The sequence below is a fragment of the Meleagris gallopavo genome, chromosome Z (genome assembly GCF_905368555.1).
Source record: "Meleagris gallopavo chromosome Z, MGAL_WU_HG_1.1, whole genome shotgun sequence".
Lineage (NCBI taxonomy): Eukaryota > Metazoa > Chordata > Aves > Galliformes > Phasianidae > Meleagris > Meleagris gallopavo.
In genome coordinates this window covers 10,392,962-10,419,683 of record NC_139435.1, presented here as the reverse complement: position 1 = coordinate 10,419,683, position 26,722 = coordinate 10,392,962, and the positions used below count along the sequence as shown (strand labels likewise).

At 38.1% G+C, this 26,722-nt stretch overlaps 1 protein-coding gene across 5 annotated transcripts in view; it reads left to right on the top strand.

Moving 5' to 3' along the window:
- The window catches only part of ADAMTS12 (ADAM metallopeptidase with thrombospondin type 1 motif 12), a 175,755-nt gene that overhangs the window by 143,720 nt on the left and 5,313 nt on the right, over nucleotides 1–26,722 (top strand). For 2 of the 5 annotated variants that reach the window (XM_010725311.4, XM_019610349.3), the window contains 5 exons: nucleotides 2,179–2,305; nucleotides 8,348–8,558; nucleotides 11,617–12,750; nucleotides 19,728–19,880; nucleotides 21,864–22,037. In XM_010725311.4, coding sequence (XP_010723613.3) covers nucleotides 2,179–2,305; nucleotides 8,348–8,558; nucleotides 11,617–12,750; nucleotides 19,728–19,880; nucleotides 21,864–22,037 — 1,799 coding nt within the window. Of the gene's footprint in view, nucleotides 1–2,178; nucleotides 2,306–8,347; nucleotides 8,559–11,616; nucleotides 12,751–19,727; nucleotides 19,881–21,863; nucleotides 22,038–23,616; nucleotides 23,764–26,722 lie in introns of all 5 variants that reach the window. The other 3 variants (XM_085212862.1, XM_019610350.3, XM_085212861.1) reach the window with 3 other exon arrangements.

The following is a 26,722-nucleotide window of genomic DNA, read 5'->3' as shown; positions in this document are numbered from 1 at the left end:
GTATATAGTCCTGATGGGAAAAAAAAAAAAAAAAAGCATTTATTGCTTCTTTAAACATATGTACTCATCTTTGAATTTACCAGATTTTGAAACTACAATATAAATTCATGTAACTTCCACACTAAAAATTTTGTTTGTGTGAATTAAGTTTATTGATGCCAGTGATCAACAAATGTTTTATGAGAACGTACAGCCTCAAAGCAGTATTTCTGCTAAGGTTTATAGCTGTTTTAAAGTGAATTACAGCAGCTGAAACGACATTAAAAATTTATTGAAGCAAAAGAGGAGTTCTCTTGCTTAATTTGCATTTGTAGCAGCATCATATCATAATTTTGAAAGGATCAGAGTTGTATTTCTGTGAAATCCATTGTTTACCATTAGTATGAAGGCTGCTTACTATTCCACTTACGTTTTTCATAGCATAAAATAGGACTTTGCTCCCTGAAAGTCCTGCACTGGACCAAACAGCTTTCTGTTTGTTGAAGTCCCCAGAAAAGAGGAGAGCCATGTGCAACCACATTGCAGCAAGATGGCCGTGCTGCCGTATAGCTGCTGCCATGTTATATACCCTAAAACTTGAATGCCTCAGCAAAAAGAATATTAGCAGAAGCATAGGCTGCAGTCCCCCTAGTACTCTCTTCTAGATGAAACCAGTTCTTGTTCTGAACTAGATGCTGTTAAATGGATTTAGAGGTCCCTTCCAACTGAACTATTCTATTCTAAAATCAACTCCTTTGTATGAATGGTGGAGACTCAATGTATTGAGTTGTTGCATAGATCCTAGTCACATGTCTGAAGGCTCTGTAGAAGCTGCACCACTTTTTAAAGTATCATATACCTGAAATCTCAGGTTGCTATCCATAGAAACTAAGGGTTTCTGTCTGTTTCTATGGAATAATCCAGATATGCATAGAAGACTTCTTGTTGTGAAGGCTTTTTTCAGTGATGTCTGACCATAACCTTCCCTTTCGTATCTACATGCCATGCTCAGTTTTTCTAAGAAGAATTACCTCCTATAGTAGCTTTGGATTTCTTAATATTAGATTTAGGCATAGAGGAATATTTTCATGTTTTCTCAAGCAGCACTGTATCTGAATTTCTCTTCTTTTCTTCTGGATAGATTCCCACGCTCATTACTGGGAGATAAGAGAAAAGGAAAAGCTTGGTTTCTTATATATATCACAAAATACATAACATTTACCTCTGACACGTAGTAATAGTGCTACTAAGCCCATTTCTTCCCAGGAGAGGGATGAAACTCACGGAAATAGTGCCGTAACATCTGCATATAAATTGCTATGAATAAATGGCACAGTTAATGCAGTGAGCAAACAAGATTTCTTCAATCATGTTTATCCCAGACATTTGTCTGGATTTGCAGCACAGAACCAACATCAAATTATTGCAGAACTCTTCTGGAACATGTTTTTCTTTAGGTTCGCACTGGGATAATGCAGTATTTTGTTTCTGTTTTTTTTCTCTTCAGTGAGCAAGAGTTTATGTGACTGAAGCTGCTAAAAAATAACCTATAGTGTACATATGGAATCTCTCTCCGTTACAGTGATTTGCTCCTGTCTGCTGTGCATCAGATATTTGGAAAACAGATTTTCTCCTTTGTATTATGATGTCATTGTTTTAGGTCAAGATTTGAATCATTTTTAAAACTTTTAAAAAGCAGAATTCAGCATTAGCAATCATAGGGTTAACATAGGTGAAACGTTCTGGTTTGTTTTCTGTATAATTGCCTGTTCCACAAGAACAAAGATCAGTAATAATCCACATGCTGTGAATAGTCTCCTGCTGCCCTGTTGTCTCTTCTCTGTGAGAAATTAAAAAAAATCATTCACAGCTCTTTAAACTCAACTGATTTCAGGGGTATAAGTATCCTTTCTGAGACCGAGAACTTCACTGGAATAAGTTCCTTCTAGTATGTACATTCAGCTAACTGGTTCACCAGAGCTCTGCATAACTCCCTTTCAGCTTGACTGAAGGACACACGTACCTGATTTAGCTCAGACATACAACAGAACTGACTTCTACTCCTGAAAACATCACACGGCTCTTTCTGTATTCTAGGATGTGGTGTGTAGATAGTGTGTAGATCTCATGCTGGAGGACTTCTACAGTTTGTCCCTGGTCTACAGGGATTACTTTTCCTGTTTTGTCTTTCTCTTACAGGGGTGCGTCGCCAGATTGCCCACTGCATGCGGAAGGGAGGTGGAGCGATCAAGAACTCCTTCTGTGACCCAGCCACACAGCCAAATGGACGACAGAAGAAGTGCTACGAAAAGGATTGTCCACCAAGGTACCATTACTTTGAAGGCCCTTGTAATCTTAACTAAGAGTCATTCAAAAGAATATATTGGTTCTAGTATCAGATTAGTGTGGCATCTACAGCCTGCCATAAAGATAGCTTCCAAGTGTTCCAGAGCAAAGGTGTCAGAAACCCAGTAGTGGTCAAATGAAGAGTGAGCTAATTAACCGCAGTAAATATTTTCAGGTGATAGTAGCCTGTGGCTGTAAGAAAGGCACAGATTTGCTGGAAGGCATCAGTGGTGCAGAGTATATGTGTACTCTGTGTTTTTCGCTATAGTCAGTATTTATTTTATTTTTTTTTCTTTAGGTACTGACACGTCCTACATTTGTCTTTTACTGTCTTTGGAAATCCTTTATGATGATGTCCACAATGGTATAGGATCATAGAATGGCTTGGGTTGGAAGGGATCTCAAACCAACCAGTTCCAACCTCCCTCAAAAGAGTTCTCCTAGTCTGTACATGAATCTGGGATTGTCCCAACCCAAGTGCAGTACCTTGCACTTAGTCTCGTTGAATCTCACTAGGTTTCTGTGGGCACACTGCTTAAGTTTGTCCAGGTCCCTTTGCATTACATATACAAGTCTTATGCAAGTCTTATGCAACTCCTTACCTACTAATTTAGTTAACTCAGGATCAAAGTCATTGCAGTTATTCCCTTAAAGTATTTCATGCTATATTTGTCAGCAGCAATTTTCATGAAGCTTTACTGTAGCAAATTGTGTGGTTGTTGGTTTTATTAATCATTTCCAAATATCATCATAAGATTGTGTGGTATTTTCTTTGGGAATTACATCTTTCAAGATACAACCTCTATAAATGACTTCTAAAAGTATGAACTATGAACATCTCATAATTCTCCATAGATTGCAAGGAAATAGAAATAGACAATAGATCAAACTTAGCAGCTATTTGACTACGTAAGAGCCGAACCTACCTGTTAGTGTGAGTGTGATGCTTTGTATTTATAACATGTATAAACTTGATATTTATTTCAAAATTTCAAATGAGCTCAAGTTATCCCATTTATTCGAAGCAGTTGCATTATTTAGGGATGCTCATGAAGGTGAGAGAGGAGAATTTTTCCAGCATTACACAGATTATGGAATTATACTGCATGTGAACTAGGCGGAAAAGCTCTTGTTCGTTGCCCATCTGAATCATGTTTCTCAAACTTATCATGCTCTGCAGAGAAAAGGGCCAGTTACATTTCTGAGCACTGCAAAATACTGACAATTCTGCTATTTTCAGTGCAGAAAACCTATATAATGTATACTTCTAGAGTCTATTTATTTATTTTTATCTTAACAGAAGTATGACTATAGTAGTTTGATTAAGGAACCCCTTGATCAAACCCCTTCTCTGATTTTCAGCAGGCCTATAGCTGCATGCTTAAAGAGGAGCAGACAAGGCAAGCATAAATTATCTCTCTGTCTAATATGCTTCCAGTTTCCAAATGCTTTTAACTCAAGGCATTTCTAGAGAAATATATCTCCACAGTAATAGCTCAGACTGGCCCTGCAACCCTGTAAAACTTCGTTCTTGCACAACTTCCTTGGCAAGAAGTTCCACAGTTTTATTGCCTACTATGTGAAAAAACACTCATTTTAATAGTTGGACTTTATGATCTTGGAAGCCTTTTCCAACCGAAATGATTTTGTTCTATGAATCTATTATTTTATTTATTTTGAATCTGGCTTTCACTGGCTTCTGCTGGTGGTCACTTGCTCTTTCACTGGAAGAGCTGACAGGGCAGAGTGGATTTTTATTCACCCTTCTCAGGCCATTTACTCAGTAGATCTGGTCTCTGATCCAGGCTGTATTCCCAGCATGGGGTTTAGCTGGTATTTACTTTTTCATGACATACATGCCATCTTGAACCCAGGCAGATGGGTTATACATCTCTGTTTGAAAAGCAAGAAAGCTCTCAAGGTAGTTCAGTTAGGTGGTTCTAAAGAAAACCTGAATGGTAGAGAATGATGTAACCGTCTGACACAGTACAATATAGCATAACTGAGAATTCATGTGAAGCTACTATAGAACAAGAGTTTTGCAGACGTGGCTAAATTATGTGCTAGGTGAGGACAGTGTAATTGAACATGGCATGGCTGGGAACCTTTTGTTAGTAGCCTCAGGACTGGAACTCTAGATGATACCGTTCCTTCCCAAGAGCAAATCGGAATTTTTGTGGGAACATTCCGTGTGATACCACAAGGATGTTCTCTTGCACAATCCTCCTCTAACCTGTGATATCTCATTGATAATACATGTGCCACTATATCACTAGCTACTAGACCCTAACTCAACATCAAATAATGTATCAAAGAGTATCTACAGGCAAAGAATAACATTATAGTAATGCTTGTAACTCGCACAGACCAGATTTTATCTCATTAATTCTTTTCAGGAAGTTAATTGTAAACTGTTTAAATGACAGGCTTCTGTAAAGTCCAGGTCTTAACATGATTATTGGTTTTTTGTTTGTTTGTTTGTTTGTTTTGTTTTTCCCTCCACTTCCTACTAAAAGAATCTGGAACAATGCAAGTATTTTAAATATTGCAAGACATATGTGCCACGTATTGGGTAGGAACAAAATAAAGATGGCTGAACAGTTGAGAGTTAAAAGGTGATACAGCTGCTCATGTGAAACTTCAGTGATTCTGCCTAGCAGGAGTGACTGTGTTTTCCACTATGTGCTATGGAATATGTTTTCCTGCCACACAATTCTTCGGTAGGCAGGGATTTTTCTCCACAGGTATTCGTGATAAAAATTGACAGACATTACTTGGAGAGAGAGATTTTAACTTCTCACGCTCTGAACAGAATGTTTTCTCCCCCCCATAAGGAAAATTGCCTTAAGACTACTTAACTTGACTATATGTATGAAAAGAGGAATTATAAATAGATTTTGATGAAGTACTTAGGATCTCCTGCAGGGTCCAAATTTATCTGTTGTTACTGTGTTGTCCTCTTGCAGAACAGTTAAGGAACACAATAAGAACAAGACATCCTGCTTTTATTATAATAAACAGACTAAAAATGACTGCCCTGTTAGTATCTGCTGTGCCTGACATTCTATATATAGTGCAAGAAGGTCTTTCTTTAAGTTTGACTGAATATTCAACCCCATAGGCATGCATATAGCAAACATAGATTCCAAAGTCTCAACAAGATCCATAACCTTATTCGGTAAGCATCATCTGTGCATAGGCAGAAATAGCTGTTGGGCTCTGCTTTAACTATTACAGACTCAAGTTCCTCTTATGCGCATACCCTTCATTTTTTGGGTGCATTGTCAGGTGCTTCTTTTTGGACTGTGGAAAAGCTGAGTGCTCCCAGCTGCAACTGATAGTCAACCAAAGTTGCATTTTCACTATTTAGTGAATACTCTGTAGTTTGAGAGCCCCAGGAAAATTTGTTCTCACTCAGATTAGTTCTCTAAATCTTACGGTTTGTTAGTTAACAGTCTTTCTGTGCTGTGCCATGCGTGCCTACGGTGATAAAACACCATCGCTTTGCAGGGACAATGTGATGCATTAATATTTAAGAACTTCCCAGTTGCTGTAATGATGGAAACCAGAGGTAGGGACAAGTGTTAGATAAAGCCCATCAGGTTTCAGTTTCCGCCAACTCATCTCAGATTCTCATCACAATCAGCTATATACTGGTTTTCTTCCCCACATCCTTTTCTTTGCCAAGCATCTTTTAATGTGATTTAAAAAAAAAATCATTCTTTATAATATGCCTAAAGCTAAATCTGTCTAGGAGTGCCCTTCACTGTCCAACTCAAAGCTGGGAAGTCTGTCAGCTTGGTCATCTCAATTTAGAAGTTGCTTATGTGGGTGCTGCATCAGTTCTACATGTTCAGCAGTTGTCTCCAGTTTCAGTCATGCCTCTGCAATGTGGAGACATTAGAAGCTCCTACAGGAGTGGTGTCTTGACACTTGGGTGCTGCTACTCTGTAGTCTAGAACTTTCTTTGAGTTATCCTGTAACAGAACAGATAAGTGGATGTTAATGTTCCACACTCCTTGATTGCCTTTCTTCCACATCTGTTGTAACACTGAAGTTCAGAAGTCCTCATAATAGAGTGTTTATGACATATGTATGTAAAGTAGAATCAAAGTAAGGATTATACACCCCTGAGAACTCCACTTACTGATGAGAATAAACTTTCAGTAAAAAAAAAATAAATGTTGGGGTAGTGTGTAGTGAAAATTATCTCATCAGTACAATCTATTACCTATGTTGAATGAGGAAATACTCAATAGAAAAAGTTACATGACTAAATATAGTTTAAAATTGGCATGAAGGTGGAATAAGATAGTCTTGATTCTGGATTTTATTAACTTCAGAACACTTTTTTAATTTCATGACTTATTAAAAAAAATGTTTTGTGTGCACTATCTTGTTACCAGTGCACCACTACTACTTGCTGAGGTAGATTTTGTAGCGAAGTGATAATTCATTATTTAGAGTTCAGTACTCAAACCTGCAAACTGCTGGCCCTTTACTCAGAGCCTTTTGAAAATTAGAGAGTGTCAGTAACTAGAAATATGTGATCTGGTTCCATTAAAATTAATAGGGCAATTTGCATACTTGAGATTGCATTTGTGGCGAAGCTATTTACAAGATACCTAAAATGATAGAGAGAATTGGAAGGAAGATGCAAGAGATGAAAACAACCCTGAAATTACTTGGTTCAGGTTGCAATAGCATATTTTTATCTCCTTTATTGCCACATTCATCTGAAGTGCACTTGTTTTTTTCTTTTTAACTGATTATTTTTTCTTGGTTATTTGCAGAAGCCCAAAAGAAAAAGAGATACTCTAAAAAAAGGCAAGAGACTAGGATAAATAATGTATTCTTTTTTATTATAGCAGTGTCCAGAGGGCTCACACAGGTTTGTGGCAGTGGGCTACCATTCTACAGCATTTTGGAAAACAATCTGGGCCTCAGAGGGCTTACAGTGTAATTTAAAAGGAAACGCAATATGTTTTCTTAACTAAAGAGAAGAAGGAAGGTGTAGGTTCCCCAGAGGAAACCAGATGATTGCACAAGTGAGCTGTGTGCATAACTTGATTGCTCTGAGTCCTTATATTTTTTTTCTTAAGGATTATGATTATCAGTGCCTTCCACATCAGTGACGTTTGTTTGTTTGTTTGTTTGTTTGTTTGTTTGTTTGTTTGCAATTGAAGAATAAATTTATCAAGAAAAATAGAAACTATGGAGGAAGGGGAGCAAACAAAAGAAGCCAGAAATGCATTGAGATTGGAAATTGTGAGTGAGCCAGATGAATGCTACAAACAGTTAATAAACCTGCTGTGGGACTTCGATGTTTTCATTAGTATGGAATTAGTTTGCTCAAAGTTCATTTAGCTAAAAAAAAGAAAAAAAAAAGTGCAAGAGAGTAATGTTGGTTTTAATTCAGAAACAATTTTTTCTAGACAGAAAGACATTTTCTAAGTACATACATTATGTTTTTTGGTGTTTTTTCGCTTTGGTCTGGTTTGTTTTGTGTGTGTGTGTGTGTGTGTGTGTGTTTGTGTGTGTGTGTGTGTGTGTGTGTGTGTGTAAAGCTTTATCACCATGACCTGCTTTAAAACTCAGGAACAAGAAGCAATAGTACCTTGGAGAATTTTTTGACTCAAGAGTTCATGACTGGGGTAGATTTCTTATACTGCAGCTTGGAGCTTTTTCTTGCCTATGATAAACTAAACTAAATTACATCAGAAAACATTGCACTAGAGAAAACATTTATCTTTCACTTAGTGAAGCATTGCACAGCTTACTCTGGAAGACCATCTGGGATCAGGAGAGGCAAATATAAGGGGCTAATTTTTCCTTTTTGAAGGAACAAAGTACAGATTCTAATTTGTTAATTCTTTCTGTATTAAGGTAACAATAAGCAGATAATAAGATAAAAAGACTGCTGAGCTGCCCAGCAGTTACTGAAACCTGGATGTGAAAGGCTATCCTTAATGCACTAGTTATGGATTATTGTCTCAATGTTTCTTATATTTCTGTTTGTCAGATGGTGGGCAGGCGAATGGCAGAAGTGTTCAACAACATGTGGCCCAACAGGACAGAAAAAGCGAACAGTACTTTGCATCCAAACAGTGGGATCTGATGAGCAGGCATTGGCTGTCACAGAATGCCAGCACCTGCTTAAACCAAAGACCCATCTGTCCTGCAACAGAGATGTCTTGTGCCCATCTGATTGGACAGTGAGCAACTGGACTGAGGTAAGTTTGTGTCAGCTATGAAATGTTTGCTTTTTTATTTTTTCTGATTTTTTTGTGTATGTTTGTGCTTTTTTCTTTTTATTTTTTTTTTTCTGAAGTGATCTATCATACTTAACAGAAAAGACCAATGAGCGTTTTTGCTGTTTTTTCTTTTTGCCTTATTTCTTAACGTCTTCACAAGTTCTTTATGCACATGAAAAAAAAGTGGCACTGCTTGCCAACAACCTCGATGAATGTGTGTTTTAGATACCTCTAAGGGTCTGTCTTGCTGAGCTTTTAGTGTTTTACAACAGAGCATGTTTGCACACACAGAATTCTATGGAATACTCATTACTGCTGTGAAACTGACAGGGAGAAGTTCTGTGTCATGTCTACATGAAGAACATGAAACATTTTATATTTTTTGCATTTACATCCCTTTTGCATTCTTCCTTCTGCTTTTTTTTCAGCAGCATGCTACCTTTTTTACTTCTAGTATTAATCTGAAGGCCTGATAAACACTGGAATATTTTTGCATACTCCAAGTGATAATTCAGTATATCGTGCAGTTAATTCACTGGCAGCTGATGACCTGCAGAATGTGAGGTCATCAAATTAATAACTGCAATATAGTAAAATTGTTTAAATATACTTGAACTTATTCTGCAATATATGTTACTATTAATAGGGAGTACTCATTTGTTGTGTTTTTTCATAATTAATCTGTGGGCAGATCTCATGCTACTTAGCATTCTTTAGATTGTAGCATTGGTATCTGCAGGTGCTTCACACCTATGCTTTCCATTGAAGTTGATGAGAGTTATGGGTCCTTAGGATATTGAGCAGTCTGCTTCCCCATGAAAACTAAAAATGCACAAGGACACTTCTCAGGGGGAAGAAGAAGTAGGTTTTGAGTCATGTGAAATTTTTAAATTGCTTTACTCTAATCAGTTCTGTTACAGTGAAACTTGCTTATAGCTCACCTCACAAATGTGCAATTTTGCCATATGCACTGAGCTAAAGTGTCTCTGATAATAAAAAAAAATACATGCTTAAGAAATCTTTTCCACTTTAGGTGTCCATAAAATTAAAAATTACTGTATTTTTGCAAACTTTCAAGAATTCTTTTTTAAAACTTCTTTTTCTTTTCCCTAATTTGATTTCCTTTTTTTTTTTCTTTTTCTTTTTCCTTTTTTTCCTTTTTTTCCTTTTTTTCCTTTTTTTTCTTTTTTTTAAAGGAACTCACTAATGAGCTTGATAGTAGATTCAGATAATGAATTTTGTGACAGTACTAATATAATTTATACTGCTCACAAGCCATCATCTCTAAATGTTGATTGTTTTGTAAATTGGGTAGCCACCATTTTTTAGCTACCTGTGGAAAAAATGCACTTGTGCGTATATGGCCTATTTATACAGAATGGTAATTTATTTATAAAAATAGCATGCTGCTACTGAATGCAGCAGTTGCTCGCTTGTCATTGGTTTTTATTCACATGTTTCTAATAAAAATAGATTTCTTCGCCTCAATAAATTGGAGTGAGAGCACAGGTCAGACTGTTTCTCCACCAGAAATGTAGCATTGTCCAGATATTAGTAAGTGGAAAAAACCTTAGATGATAAATGTGTGAGAGAGATTTCATGCAGGCAAAACTTCCTTTTTCTCCAAGCTAATCTGGTTGTTAAAAGATCATTCTATACATTAAAAAATGAAAATACCTAATTGGGCAGATAATGAAGTGTTGCAGATATTCTGAAATCTCTTTTGTACTATATGTCTGTAATCTAAAGCAGAAGCTTTCAGAGCGAATTCTGGGGAAAGAGAATTGTTCCCCAAGAAGTTAGCAAGGTTAGATATTCCTTTTAATTCGCAAGTGCTAATCCAAGTCAGCCACATGGCATAGTCTGACAAGTTGTGTTGTATTTCTGTAGAAGCAGCTACCAAATGCCAGCAGCTACTGTCTTTCTCAGTAAGCAAAGCACATTACTACCAATGTCAGTAACTTCAAAAGTGAAATTGCAGTTGGTATAAACTCACATAGTTCTAAGTACGGTAAATACACTATTCTGCCAGAAATGCAAGGAGGACAGGCAGAATAACTAACTAACCTTCCTGCTCTGAGGTTACTGTGCTAATGCTGCGGAGCTGATGTTATTTCAGAGGTGTTAGCAACACAGGAAGCACCAGGAACACCAAGTCATGTGTGTTCCACTGCACCCTGAGAAGGATTGTGTGTCTCAAGGGTTTTAAAGTGCTGGCAATAGGAGTGTTTGTGTTAAGCATCTATTTTAAACCAGCTAAATGACCCTATGTTTCCTCAGATCTTAAGGGGACGTCCTCTACTAGGTAATACATAACATCTCCAGCAAACAAGTCAATCAGCCTTATATCTTCAAACACCTGCTAAACTAACTCATTGTTGTACCCCTGAGACTGAGGACATAACATCAGAGGAAAAACTGGGTATCTTAGCTTCTAGCATCCTTTGTACATGAAAGTGCTATCATTTAAATAAAAGCCACATGGGTTAGAAGTCCATAATTTAGAAGGGAAATGCTTGCAGCCCTGGCAGCAAGAGCATTAAAACTGAATGAAAGATCCATTTCATAAAGTTAACAAGGATCTATGAGCTGTGCAAATCATCAAAGCAAGTCTGTGGCGTTATGAACAGCCAGTAGTAAGCGATAAATATATACTTTAATGTCAGCTTTCAAGTCTGTTTTTTATACTTCCAATTGTACAGGTATTGGCTAAACAATTTTTGTGATTGTTTTACTGCAGAAATCAGATTCTGGCATACTACTTCCATATTTTGTCTTTATCATGTAGTCTTTTATCAGTGATGTTTACTCAAGTATACATTTACATTTACATTTACATTTACCCTTCCAAGAACTTTAAAAATGCTCCATGATAGAAGAAAATCACTAGAATGAGACGCTTGTTCCTTAGGGAAAAAAAAAAGTTTTTCACTATTAATAATGATCCTTCTTTATTAAAACAGCTGCAATTTGACACTTACTTTTATTCACGTGTGCAGCAGAGTGAAGAATTACATTAATTCTTCTTCTTTTTCAGTGCACAGTTACTTGTGGTGGTGGGATTAGAACTCGCAGTGTCACCTGTGCCAAAAATAATCATGAGCCATGTGATAGTTCCAAAAGACCGAACTCTAAAGCCCTGTGTGGTCTCCAGCAATGTCCTTCTGCTAGAAGGTTCCTGATACCCCCACAGGTACCTAGAAGAGGAAAGATTATAATCCGAAAAACTACAAATCCCAATTGGAGTCCACCTCGCAGAATACCCATACCTGTGCCAAGCCCAAGGTTCCATGCAACAACAAGAATTCCCAAGCCTGAAACTGTAACTCCCTCGCCTACGTCCTCTGGTTTAGATAAAATCCCACAAAAAGAAGAAACTGCCGATGTAACATTACAAAATAAGTTTGCTGGATCAAGTGATGTTTACAATTATCCTGTTTTTTCTACTGAGAATAGTTTTCATCAAAATACTACTTCATGGCCTTTTCCTAATAGCTTAAGTACTGAAATTATAAAGCATGCTGAAAAAGTTTCTAAAAGTGAGACAGTTTCTACTGTGGGAGATGAGTTGCAAAACAGTGAGGACACTCCTGTCTCTTCTTTTACGAATAGTCCGGAAATAACTTCCAGCTATGATTACTTAACTGAAGAATCTGATGATGTTGATGGGTCAACAGAAGGCAGTGAGAAACCAACTGATTTCCTTTACAGCACAGAACACAATCTGGAAATCAGAACCAGGAGCACAATGCTAGATACCAACTCTCCCATCCTTCAAAATGGGGATGTGACTTCTGATCTCCCCCCCTTATCTCATCCTCAAGAAGCTTCTATGCCCCTTCCTGATAGTAGAGCAGCACAAGGATTGACAACAGCAAGCGCAATCAGTCTGCAAGTTGATGTCCCCATGAGAGAAATAACTACCCAAGAAGTTACGGTAGTGCCCACCATGTTTGGTAATGTATGGAGAGGACAAGCTGACAGCAGAACAGAAATGAAGCTCCCTGACAACATAACCTCCAGCACACAATTGTTAGTAAACAAGCATGCTCTCAAGAACCACATAGAAACATCTGAGAGGATTTTGATGAATGTCACAGAAAGTAGCCTCCTAATAACATCCAGCAGTTTGCCTGGTGATGACTACTGGATAGTAGGGAACTGGAGTGAGGTATGTTACTTTTAGTTCATAAATAGTGAAAAGTGCGTCAGTTCTCTGAACCACTGCTGGGGAAATACATTTTTATCTGAGATGAGTATCATAAATTTGAATTAAAACTTTTTATAACAAAAAATCGATAACAGAACTTAGGCTATCTAATATTAGAATGCTTAAATGAAACATATTTGTCTGTATGGATTCTGCACAGCTCTGTGCAGCTCTTCCAGGAACATGACATTTAATTTGACAATAGCTTTGAGACCTCAAGAGTTCTGCCCGAGAGCACAGGAAAAAGATAGGCTGTAAGATGAATCCTGGAGACACCCAATGAGTGCACTTGCATTTCCAAATAATTAAATAATCCAAGTTAGCTTGCTACTACATTATAACTTTTTCTTATATATATTATTTTTCTCTAAGCCATATTTCCTAATTTACCTACATTACCCTCATATTGTACTAAGCTAGCTTTGTTTCTAAATAAAGCACATAAATATCATGATTAATAAATATATCTCTAGTAGGCTATTAACAGATTTATGTGGTACATTCCTATCTCATACCACTATCAGTATTTGTATTCACCTTGAAGCAAATACCTCCTAACTCAGAGCAGCATTTGGCCTGGTAAAACTGGTTTGAATATACAAAGTTAAGATGAGAATGTTTGTCTATAGTTAAACCGGTATGTTCGTGGAGAGACGTTGCACTGTTCTTTGAAGTATGGGTGATCGTAAACTGGAACTAGGTTGTAACAGCAGTAAAGAGGAAGTGTTTTGTCTGGTGCACACTGAAGTTAAAATTGGTTGTGGTTGTTACCTACCTTTGGATACAGTAGCTGATAATTAGTGTTATGTCTTGAATGGAGAAAGGAGCAGTTTTTATCTGCGTTAATGGCTGTGCTTAAAGGAGGTTGAATCGAAACAAGTTTTAACATCCTGTAGTACTTACAAAAGCTCTGTCATCCTCTCTGAGTGAACAAAAGAAGTGCAGTTCACAGAGAATTGGAAACTCTTTTGAAGTGTAACGCAACTGAAAGGTTCAGACTTGTTCTGAAAGGTGTCAGCTCTTCCCAAGTTCTTAGCTATTTAGGTACAAAAGCTTTTAAAGAATAACTTTATGTCACCCTTCTGTGTGCAAAACAGATCCGATGGAGAACTGAGCTTCCCAGTCTGGATATTTCTGACCATTACTGAAGGGTTGTAATACCTGAGTAACTTACATTTTCTCTGAAGGAGCAATATAAGTTGTTACGTTTTCTATGGCTTCTCAAAAGTGTTCACAATCTTTCATACTTTCCTTTACCAATACTCAGCATTATGCTTTTTTACAAGTTTCTGTGCTGTTACTTTGCTATATTCTAGGACAGTAGTTACTCTGAGGTCAGAGCTGGTAAAGGGGCAACCATAGCAGTAAGTCTATTCACATTTTACATTTTTAATTCAGAACTGGAAGCCTCCTTGAACTGAGCATGAAATCATAGAACGGTTTCAGTTGGAAGGGACTTCAAAAACCATCAAGTTTCAGTCCATCTGCCCAAAGCCCCATCTAGAACATGTCTAAAAATAAGATATACGCAACTTCTCTAGATAACCTGTTCCAGAACCTCACTACCCTCACAATGAGGAGGCTTTCTATCTAAGCTAAATCTTTTTGTTTGTTTTGTTTTATTTTAAACTGTTCTCTCTTTTCTAATCACTGCATTCCCTGATAGCCCCTCTCCAGCTTTCATGTAGACCTCCTTTAAGTGATGGAAGGCTGCTATAATGTTTCCCCAGGTCTTTCTCTTCTCTAGGCTGAACAGCCCCAACTTTCTCAGCCTCTCTTCACAGGAGAGGTGCTCCAGCCCTTTAATTATCCACATTGCCCTCCTCTGGTCCTGCTCCAACAGCTCCTGTGCTGATGGGCTCCAGGCTTGGATACAGTACTCCAGATGGAGCCTTATAGAGTGATGTCCCATGAGAATTCACATGGAGAGGGGACAGTCACCTCCCTCAACTGGTCACAATTCTTTTGATGCATCCCAGAGTACAGCTGGGTTTCTGGATTGTAAGGATATACTAACAGCTAATATTCAGCTATCCATCCACTGATACCCCTAGGTTTTTCTCTACAGGACTGCTCTCAATCCACTAATTGCCTGGTTCGTATTCTTGCTTGAGATTACTCTGATCTGAGTGCAGGACCTTGCACTTGGCATGGTTGAACTTCATGAGGTTTGCACAGGCCCATCTCTTATGCCTGTTCACGTCCCTCTACACTTGGTGCTGCATTCAATTCCACTGTCCACGTCACTAACAGAGACATTAAATAATGCCAGTGCCTGTACTGTCCCCTCTTCACTAGTCTCCACCCTTAGCTGTTGCTGCAACTCATTGAGTGCAACCTTTCAACCAGTTCTTTATCTACCAAGTGTTCCATCTTTCAAATCAATGTCTCTCCAATTTGAAGGCAAGGGTGTTTTGCAGGACACTGTCAAATGCTTTTCCTAAGTCAAGGTAGGTGATTCTTCCCCAATCTACCAATGCTGTCACCATGTCTCAAAAGACGACCAAACTTCTCAAGCAGAATTTATCCTTAGTGAAGCTTTGTTGTCTGTCCACTCTCTGTTTTCTGTGTGCTTTAGCATAGTTTCTTGGAGGTTCTGTTCCATGATCTTGCCAGGAGCAGACATGAGACTGAGTGACCTATCATTTCTTCCTTTTTCTGTTTTTAATAATGAGTGTTAATATTACCCTTTTTCCAGTCAGTGGGATCTTCACTCAACTATATGGATAGTTGCTTGGTAACTTAATCTGCTAATTCCCTCAGGACTCTCAGATGCATCTCATCAAGAGTTCCCACGGACTTGTGCACATTTGGGCTTCTTATGGGTTCTTTTTGTCTTGCCTGGTTGTGTTAATTGAAGAGGGATTTTCTGGTCTGCATATAAAATATATGGTTCAGTTAATGTATATAAGTAACACAACATCTTAAAAAAAATTAAAACGTAGAAAAAAAAGTAACAAAAACATGAAACCAGTGGGTTGGACATGTATGCCTTAGATGGTCTCACAGCTTGTCTTTTTTTACAGTGGGCAGTTCATTTTCCCAGTCCCTGCCTTTGGATTCTGTGACTCGGGCAATATGGCAGGGGACTTGTAGGTAAAGACTGAGGCAAAAACTGTGTAATTCCTCCACTATGTCTCACTGATGATGGAGGAGGTTCTTAAAAGGTCTGTTTGCTCTCTGGCCCACCTGGAATGTTGCAAATTCATGGAGTTAGAGAAATACATGGCTAAAAAGATCAGCAAGAGATGAGTCAGCGTGTCCATAGCAGTGGAGTTATAGCACAGATGTACGAGGAAGATCCTGTTGATGCCCTCTGTCTGATGCAGCCTGTGGTCAGACTCTTCCTCTGTCATGTTGGCGATTCACAGAACATCAGAATGGCAGAGGTTGGAAGGGACTTCTGGAGATAATCTAGTTCAAACCTTGCTAAAGCAAGTTCCCTGGAGTACATTGCACAGAAAAACATCCAGGACGGTATTGCATGTCTCCAGAGAAGGATGCTCCACAACCTCTCAGGGCAGCTCGTTCCCATACTCTGTCACCTTCACAATAAAGAGGTTTGTGTTCCAGTTTGTGCCTTCTGTCCCCTGTCCTGTTGCTGGGAGCTACTGAAAAGAGCTTGGTCTATTCACTTCACTCCCCCACTTTAGATATTTTTAAATAGTGATGAGATCTCTTCTCAACCTTCTCTTCTCCACCCTGAACAGCCCCAGGTCTCTCAGCCTTCCCTCAGAAAGAAGATGTTCCAGACTCTCTCCCTGTCTTTCTTGAGCTGGGTGCCCAGACCTGGGTACATACTCCAGATGTGGCCTCACCAGGGCAGAGTAGAGGAGGAGGATCTCCTCTCTTGACCTGCTGGCTGCACTCCTTTTAATGCACTCCATGATACCAAGCCACGAGGGCACAAGAGCATACTGCTGGCTCATGGCCAATCTGTTACCTCCAGGACATCCAGGTCCTGATCTGCAGAGCTCCTTTCCAGCAGGTCAGCCCCTAATCTGAAATGGTGCATGCATTTATTCCTTCCCAGGTGCAGGATCCTATGTTTGCTCTTCCTGAACCTCATCAGCTTTCTCTCTACCTAACTCTCAGTCTGTCTGAGTCCTGCTGAGTGGCAGCAAAGCCTTCTGGTGTGTAACAGACTTCTGGTTGTAGGACATGTACTCTGTGATGTCAGTCTGGAGCTTCTCCTTTACCTTCCAATGGCAAGGTGAGAATGGTTTGAGCTTCCAATATTCAGGCAGTACAAGTGAAACATTTCATCCTGCACATGCCTGAAGACCTATATTTAAGTCTGCTTGTGTGGAGGACCCTGTAAGAGAAGGTCAGTGCAAGGGCTGTGCTCCTAAGCCCAGTGCATCCCAAACAGGTGTTTAAAGGAGAGATCCAGTGACCTGTCTTAGTCATTCATTGCTCCTATAAGAATGATTTTCTTTATATTTTACTTAAATTTCCTGTATTGAAAATGAAGATTATTTTTTATATGCAGTGGCCATGGTAGGTCATTGCCTTTTCAACAGTGGTTTGGATGTCTGTTTTCTAAGCAAGTCCATCCAGTTCTTTTTTACACTTTCCTTGTATTTTCTATGCATGTGGTGGTTTTCTTTTCTCTCCACTTGCTTTGTTTCACCACATATTTCTTCAACACTGGTGTTTGTTATGGCCCCAGCTGACACCTTGCAAATGAAATGAAATCATTATTACAATGTTATATGACTCTGTGAATGTTAAGATCAAATTTGCTTTGTTTTGTTTTCACTTCAATTCATTCCATTTGTTGGCCATTGTAAACCTTGGATTTCTCAATACAATATTTATCTTTTCAGCTGATGTTCTCAGTTACACACTAACAACTTTTGAATTTCAATTTACTGTTTCCTTACAATTTTTCTGCTCAGCACAATGCTTTTGACCTCAGATTTGGTCATTCCATGTTCCTGCCAACTCTCCCAACCAAGTGTCATCTGCACATTTTATGAGTGCATGCTATCATTAATTATTCAGTTAGTTAATGAAAATTCTGAAAAGAGCTGGGCTCTGGACAGAGCATTACAAGGCCATATTTGAAATGTCTTTTCATTTTGACTTAAAATCATTGTGGAAAACTTTATTACAGTTTTTCAGTTAGCTGTGCACCAGTCTTGTAATAATGTCACTTAAATCATATTTCCATCATTTGCTAAAAGAGCAATCATATAAAAAATGTATCATGTTGACTGGCTCTTTTACCATTAAACCAGATACCCCAGTTTTTCTTGGTAGCTCCATGTTGACTGCATTATTGCTTTATCATCTTTGTCACTGTATGCCATTTTGGTCTTGACTGTTTAATACTTGCTTTTGTATCTTGTGAAATGAAGTTAGGGTGTGTGTTCTTCAGTGCACAGATCTGTCTTTTTGCTTTCCCAAAGATAATTTGAAAAAGATTATTCTGTAATCCTCTTGGGCCCTCCCAGTCCTCAACAATTTTTTAAAAATAGTTCTCAACAGTTCAAAGAGTATTTGTGAACATTTGAATGAATACTGAGATGAGAAGGTCAATGCATTCAGTTTCATGGAGCAGATGAAATTAATTTGAGGTACTCAACACATCTCAATTTAGTATTTTGAAATGTTTTAGAAATCTTCTACTACTCTGATGCAAGCTACGTCTTCTAGTTAAAATTAACTTTAAATGAAGCCTGTCCCTTTTTAACTTCTTCCATCTGGCTATGGTCTTGGGCAATGAGCTTTAAGTGATCCTGCTTGGTTAAGGCCACCTCCAGAGATCTCTTACAATGCTGTGAATGTCAGCTATTATACTTCACGTGGGTCAAAGGGTTAGTATTTCTTCCATACAACTTGATGGAACCTTTTCTTATTGTTCCTTACTTTCAATTCATTTTCATTTCAATATTCTGACTTCTTGTGTATTTTTCTTCTATTTATTTGTCCTTACCAGAACTCTGTGCCTGCTTTTTTTATGCCTTCTCATTAAGGCCTTGATATTTCAATGTCACCATACCTACATATATTACTCTCTTGCTATGCTCTCTTTCTACTGTTACTGTAATGCAGATGATAAATCTCATAGTAACTACCAGTATTCTGGCACTTCTTTGCTCCTTGGATAGATCAGTAAATTTGCTGTAAACCACACACTAGAAGTTGTTATTTTTCTGACTTAATCCAATATTATCTGTGGTGTTACTTCTGCCAACTACAGGCTGATTGGTGTATGTTGGATTTGACTCTGTGCATATAGTTCACCATCTCTCACACTTTAAGGGAGAAAAAGATGAATGAGGATTTCTAGTTACTTTTTACCTCTTCCTGCTTCAGGATGTAAAGGCTTTTTGATGAAGAGCGTGCAGTCTTTGGAGCCTGGCTGGCATTAGCGATGTTCTCATATCTCAGGTGCTGAAACCCTCCTAGATTTTTGGAAGCACATAGCCACTCTAAATTCTTAAAAATCCTTTTCGTGTGCAGTTTTCCCAAGAATCTCATGCAATTTAATTCAGATTTTCAGCATCATGTACTCAATTTACTGAATATCTTATTTGCGTAGGATTAGAGAAGTAAAAGTGATGGAGATTTGAAGCAATGATAATTTGCCTTAGGCCCCCAAAGGTCAGAGAAGGAAACTGTGGAACATCTGCTATAGCTTTATAAAGTGTTAGAAAGCAGAAGATTGCCAGGGAAAAGCAGTGAGTAGCGTAAATCAGAATCGGTATTTTCCTAATATAAGAAATGCAAAGTATTTTTAAATAAGAACTAGGTACATTTTAAGTAAGTCTTAGGTAAATTTGAAGTCTTCTTTTGAGCTCCTGTACAAACATCTCAAATTAGGTCAACTAAAATTGCTCTGGATGTATTAGTTTAGGCACGTGAATTGTTTCCACAATGATTTACTAACCTTGAGTTTGCCTCTTGGGCTTTCCTCTCACTTTGGCCAGTGCTCTACCAGTTGTGGAATGGGGACTTTCTGGAGACACGTGGAATGCAGCAGCAAGAATGTATCTCACTGTGAGCACACAAAAAAGCCGGATCATGCCAGAAAATGTTATCTCCGCCCATGTGCTAGCTGGAAAACAGGAAATTGGAGCAAGGTAACTTCATTCAGAGAGCTGCGTGTGAGCAGTAAGCTTGTTAAGTTCAAAGACTAGAGATTTCTAAATACTTCATTTTTAAAGTAAGTATTTATTCAGAATGCATACATAATTCCCAGTTGACCACTGAGTGCTAATTTCCTAACTAAGTTTTTTGTGGAATCACAACCACTGCAAATTTTGTTCTTCCTGTGCTAGGGTCATGCTCATTAAATCTCGCACCTAAATCTAAAGCAGGACTCAATGTCCATGTTATGTGGACAAAGATGGGCAAAGTTATACATGTTTGCAAGTACTTTTTTGACCTCTGCCCCCAGAGACACATTCTAATTTTATTAAGAAATGAGGTTTCAGGAGAGGGAGTTTGCACACTCCTGTTCACCTTAGCTGCTAAGTATTCCTCTCTTACATGACACAATCCATTTCCCATTCACTGAACTTATGATTACCAAATTACAAAAAAAAAGAAAAATATACTGAGGAGAGTGCCTGATATAGTTAAGGTCTTATGTGGAGCAAGTTACAAATTCAGTTCTGGTCAACAGACAGAAACATGTCCAAGGTGGTAAGTGGAACTGAAATTGTGTCTGTGCACATGTAAAGATGTGTGATAGATACCTGGAAGGATTTCTAGAAGTTTATGTCTTGTCTTCACAATTTTTAAAACTGGAGCATCAAACAATGGGTTATTTTTCAAGGCTCAGAAGAGGAAAAAAATTACAAAATTTTGTTTGAAATAATACTGATTTAGTATAGGAGAAAAAGATAGGTCTCTCAAACTTTTTTATCATATTTGCAGACAGCGTTGGTGCCATTGGATAGAAGGCAGATTTGTACAGAGAGGAGCCTGCAGAAAAGGTTATAGTTAAAAAATCTGTGTTACATTATTGATTTTCTTGACATAAAAGTGATTTGTACGTGAAATATGTGTCTGTGTAGAACGTCCAGGCAAGGCCTTAAATGACCACACTTAAATCTTCAGAATTGATTTTAAGTGATGCACAGACATAATGTTGTCCTACTTCAAGCAAGGTGTATTTCACCTTCACTTTTTCTTCATAAATGTTGTTGTTCTTGCAACAAGTAGGTGACAGTTATGTTACAGAAAGTGGCTTTAAATCAGATTTAATGATAAAATATGGGAAACAAATGTTTTAGAGCACGAATAAAGAGGATAGTTTGCAACAAAAGACCTTTCTTAGCAGGTACTGTTATCAGCATCCCTACTTTTCAGCAGTTGAACTATACAGACATAACTACAATTTGATATATTAAAATGGTTTTTTTGATTTGTTTGTTTGCTTTTGCCAGTCAAAATTGTTTTTCTCATTTCTTGTTCCACATATCTTAAGGCAACTTGTCAGAGCAAGATGGCTGCAGTCCACTATTTGTGTAGTAAATCTGTGTTCCATTCCTCATATCTAATTCTTTCCCTCCCCTAAAGGAAAAGTGCTTCAAACTAGATCTTACAGTCTGCGTTTAACACCAAATACAATTTGCAAATGTTCTGGGGGCTTTGTACTCAATTCATTGCATAGTGACTTCTGTCTATTGTTTCTATTCAGAGGACCAGAAACTTTTGTGAATAAGGACATTAATTCCTCTTCCATCTACTCTTCAACTCCTAGGGGAAGTAGTGAATTCACTTCCCTTGTTCAACTCAGAAATAATTACTTATATAAAAGAGAATGACATTAGTTCTTATAATGCAACATGGTCATAAAGATCAAAGCTGATCTAAGGCTATTCAGTGTCAAAGGCAGAATTGGCTTTAATTCTAGATGAAGACAGAATAATTAAATGTGTATTTGTTCCTATTCTTGGAGTAGCAGATTTATTTCTTCCTTAGCAGCAGAAGAGACTTTGCATGGGGTCAGAAGCTGGTGCTGCTGCATGAGGCCTGGGAGCAATCTCTGGAGAGACTGGAAGGGCTCATCTGCTGACGTCTTTTGAAGAAGTGTCCCTTTCTGCTTTTGTTTACAGTGCTCTGCCTACTGTAATGGAGGTTTCAAGACCCGAGATGTTCAGTGCATTGATATTCGTGAGAAGCAACTTCTCAGGCCTTTTCATTGCCAATTACTTGGATATAAACCACAACTCACTACTAGTTGTAATATGGAGCCTTGCTTGCAGTGGCGAGTGGAACCTTGGAATGAGGTATTAGACTTCAAAAGAAACTTTGGCAATGAACAATTAGCTGCCAATTTATAGTGCTAAGTAAATTTCACAGAGAGCAACACAGCTGTTACTACTTAGAGGTTCTGCTATGTTTTTGTGTGGTTAGAGCAAAAATTATCCCAGACATTATTAAGACTTCCCAGAATCATTCCTAGGATTGCATGCGATACACAGCTAGAGCTGTAAATTACTGTACCCTGAAACTAAGGAGCAGATGGCCTGAAAGATTAAGTGGATTTGTTTTAGCTATCCTGCTGGATCCGTAAATGGGATTCATTCAAATGTTTCCCTTTTGCTGCTATTTTAATGTTATGATCTTTGTTGAGTTTGCCTTTACACTTTTTGGGACTGGAATTTTGTGGGAACACAGGCTGAGGTGAAACATGAGTAAAATCTGATTTTGAAGTCACTTTGTAATGTAAATCTGTACCAACAAATTTTAACAGGCAGCTGGGCACGTATTTATACCAGCTAAACCATGTAGTCTTGTTATACTTGACTGTCTGCTCCTGCTAAAAGCAGTTCTACAGAAAGTGCCATGTGCTGTATTTTTGCTGGTATGGACTTGGTGCTTTCAAATTTTGCTTCCTTACAAATCCTGCTTGCACTGAGTGGGATACCTCATCCTGAGTCTTGTCAGAGCAGTTAACAAGGACTTAATAATAATAGTAGCCAAATGATTGTGCCCAACTGGGCATTTTACTTCTTAAAATATTTTATAAAAACACTTGTTCAACCCTGGCAGTTGTCTTCATGATGAGGATACTGAGTAGAATTTCCTGGATGTCAGCTCCAATCCTGTTCACAGGAATACAGTTCCTTGTAGGAGAGCAGCAGTGCACTATTCAAAATATACCTGTCCCCTTAATTCACAACAGGCTACAAATCTTCTGGTATTTCAAGCAGGCTCTGTTGCAGACCAAATGAAGAGAGTAAAAATCAGTTGAGAAGTAATAACAGGAAAGGGACACAAAAGTGCTTAAAAAACTTGTCATTGTTTTTGCATGACACTTTTTATTGCCATTCTGTACCTAATATATTGTTTGCACCGAGTGAATTTTAATGTCCCTAACTGCCTCATAAAAATGAGGTGTTGCATCTCATGAACATGTACTATCTTCTATAAATATTGCAATTTAATCTTACAGGCACATGACTTGCAATCTCGTTTTTGTTAGAGAAATTACTGTTGCTGGTGGTTTTACATGAGCAGTTCTGTGTTGCCACTTCTGTCTTTTGGATTATTTCCATTAATATGTGCCAGAAACAGTTTTCTCCCAAGTGTTTTTGACCAGTCATGGCTCATCCCCTGTCTATTTCCAAACATAACAATGAAATAAATTTCTCTGTGCAGAGCTTCTCTTCATAACTGGATTGTAGGATGTGGCATACAAGCTAGCCTCTGCGCCTTTCCAAATCACATGGGTCAGTGACTTGCTTCTTGTTACCTGTTGATTCACATTTCTAACTGAAGAACACTGCTGTGTTTGTGGCCTTTTTCAGGGTTCTTATTCCTTCCTAACTCTCTCCTCATGAGTTTGTGAACCTCTTTTGATAGTGTTCAAGGTCATGTGGTGGTGGCCAGCAAAAACAACACATCTGCTGCCCAAAAGGAGACAATTGTGACTGGACAAAGAGACCCAATGCCATTGCATCATGTGACAGGCAATCTTGTATTCAGTGGATTAACCAGACATGGGGTTTGGTAGGATTCAGTTTCTTCCTTATTGTATTTGTGTTCATGGGTTGGACAAAGACAAAGGGCAAAGAGCACAAACTGGAACACAGGGAGTTCCATACAAACACGAGGAAGAACATCTTGACAGTGCACTGAGAAGGCTGCCCGTGGAGTCTCCTCTGCAGGTATTCAATTCAAGACCTGCCTGGATACTTTCCTGTGCAATGTGCTATAGGGAGCCCACTTTAGCAGAGAGTGGACTAGACGATATCCAGGAATACTTTCCAACCCTTCTGATTCTGTAATTCTGTGAAATTTGGTCATATTTAAATTGTTGGTCTTATTCAAAGATTTGACCGCAGTTAAGGTAAAAAAGAGGAGAGGGATCAGACAAACAATTAATTACCTGGTTGTGTTTGAGTGTTGGTACCAGTAGAAAGAATAAGTTCTCATAGAATCTTATAATCTTTAGAATTGATGGGTTCCTCTGAAGGCCATCTAGTCCAACTCCCCTGCAATGAACAGGGACACCATAGTTGGATCAGTTTGTCCATGGCCTTATCCAGCCTCACCTTGAAAGTCTCTACAGATGGGGTATCAAACACACTAGGTATCTCTTTCAGTGCCTCACCACCCTCACTGCAACAGACTTTTTCCTTATATCTAAATTAAACCTACCCTCTTTAAGATTGAAGCCACTTCCCTTTGTCCTGTCACCACAGGCCCTGCTAAAGTAGCTCCCGTTTAGATAACTGAAAGGCTGCTATCAGGTCACCTTGCAGCCTTCTCTTCCCCAGGCTGAAGAGCCCCAGTTCTCTCGGTCTGTCTTTGTAGGATAAGTTGTTTGTAAAACTGGAAAACTGGGTTTACAATGGGAGATCTCTTTAGAATAGAACCAAACTTTTCAGATCCAGCCTACCTCGGTTCCTTCAAGTGAGTCATGTTTTGGGGTTGTTTGTTCTTAGTTCTCTCAAGAAGAATGAGCTACCATTAATATTCTTCCCTTGTTCATTTGATATTTCCACTGAAAGACACTGATTAACAAAACATGATTGTGCTTAATAAAGAGGTAAAATTTCAAGAGAATGACTGGGTAGGTGTCAAGAAAACAGGCATTTCTTTATTCATGATACCTACTGGGTGACTTGGCAAATCAAATGCATGCTCTTAGAATTCACATTCTACATTTAAACAGTTAAGACATATATTTGCAGCACATTTCTTGAAACAGCATATGTATTCATAATTTTCTAAGAATTCATTAATATATGCTAATGTCCCTTCAGGTTTGTGTGGTGTAAGTGTACAACCACCTTCTTCATCCCCTTTATTTCATCTTAAACTTCTTCACAGTGGCCTTTGGCCAACCTTCAGCAGTTTCTCCACAATTTGGCAAATTTCCATCGCTTGTTATGGCATAACAAGCAAGCTTTTGTCTTGATACACTACAATTCAGAACAATTGATATGAAACCCAAGAAAAAATCCTTTCACCTGGTGGATACAAAGAAGCTCTGAGAACACACTGTGTAGATAAAAGGCAGCCTATTGTAGCTTCAGCGTTTGAGTGAAACAAGGATCATGCAAAACAAGACTGTTCACATAACAAGCAAAGCTAACCTGGAGAATTCTAAAACTAGTACACACTGATTCCTTTTGATAAACTAATGTATTGGTCCTTAAGATAATATGTATTGATTTCTATTGCTAAACCATCCTATATCACAAGCTGTCTTTTTAGAGGCAAGGAAAACCTGAATTATCCCTGATGCAAGCCTAGCTGAATCCTTTCAAGTACAGCTAGACTGTTTGATCTGTCTGTGCTTTCAGAGCCTTCCCACTTACTTTAAGGTTTTTGTGTTTGAAAACTGGAAGCAAGGGTGAGCTGAGAATGATATTCCGAAATAAACTTTTTGGCATATTGCAACTGTCTATACAAGCAGAGATTTTAAATTTTGATAAATTGCCTCCTTCTTTGGATTCTGGAAATCTAATTGATGAAGATGGTATATTTGTTTGGAAAACTTTCATGTATCTGTAATAAATGGTTTTAAACATGTATATGTAGAGAGAGAGAGAGAGAGAGAGAGAAACTGGTACATCTAATAAATCTTTCAGTTTCGTTAATAAACATGTTCATACATTAGAAGTATTCCTATCAGCAGAAGAGAGCAGTGAAACAACACCAAAAAGCAGAAACCACAAATAAGTTAATATTGGAGAATCATTTAACGCTGAAAATTTCTTGAGGGTTATTTTTGACAGAAAGCCTTCAGATGGGATAACAGTGGGATGTAATAGCTTCAACTCTGATAAACAGAGAAGTGAAAAAGTTTGGAAATGCATAAAATAAGCAACTGAATACCAAAATTTTACAGCTCCATTAATTCCATGTATTATAATTTACTTAAAAAACATGAATCTAAATTTGCTACATGAGTAACCAAGATCTCTTTCTGTGTTTCACACCAATAATATTGTGTCTTACGCACAGAGGTGTACATTACAAATAGGATGATTTGCAACAAAATTAATGAGCCTGTCTTCATCTCTTGCACCTCATTAGCTGGCATTAGCTACATCTGTTGAACTGTTCATCTTGCTGGCCACTGTTTATCTGAAGAGAGCAAGAATTAAACATTCATTGGAATTCTCATAAGCTCTGGGATGTATGAGGAATTAAGTAAATTTTCAGACTAGCAGAGGAACGTGTTCTCAAAATGTTCTGTTATGGTCATCTAAGTGTCACCAGAACAAGCAGGTGGTAGTTGTTTTGTTGTTAGAAAGTGAGGGTAACCACAACGTGTCACCAAAGAAAAAGCTTCTCATTGAGCTTTTCCGAAATCTTAAGCTCAGTCATTTCTAGACCTAGCATTATAGTTGATGTGGATTATTCATGTTTAAAACAACTCAGGAAAAATACACAAATTATATTTTTCACAGATTGAAAAAATTGTCAGTTTGCAGTACTAATTTGGATTACTACT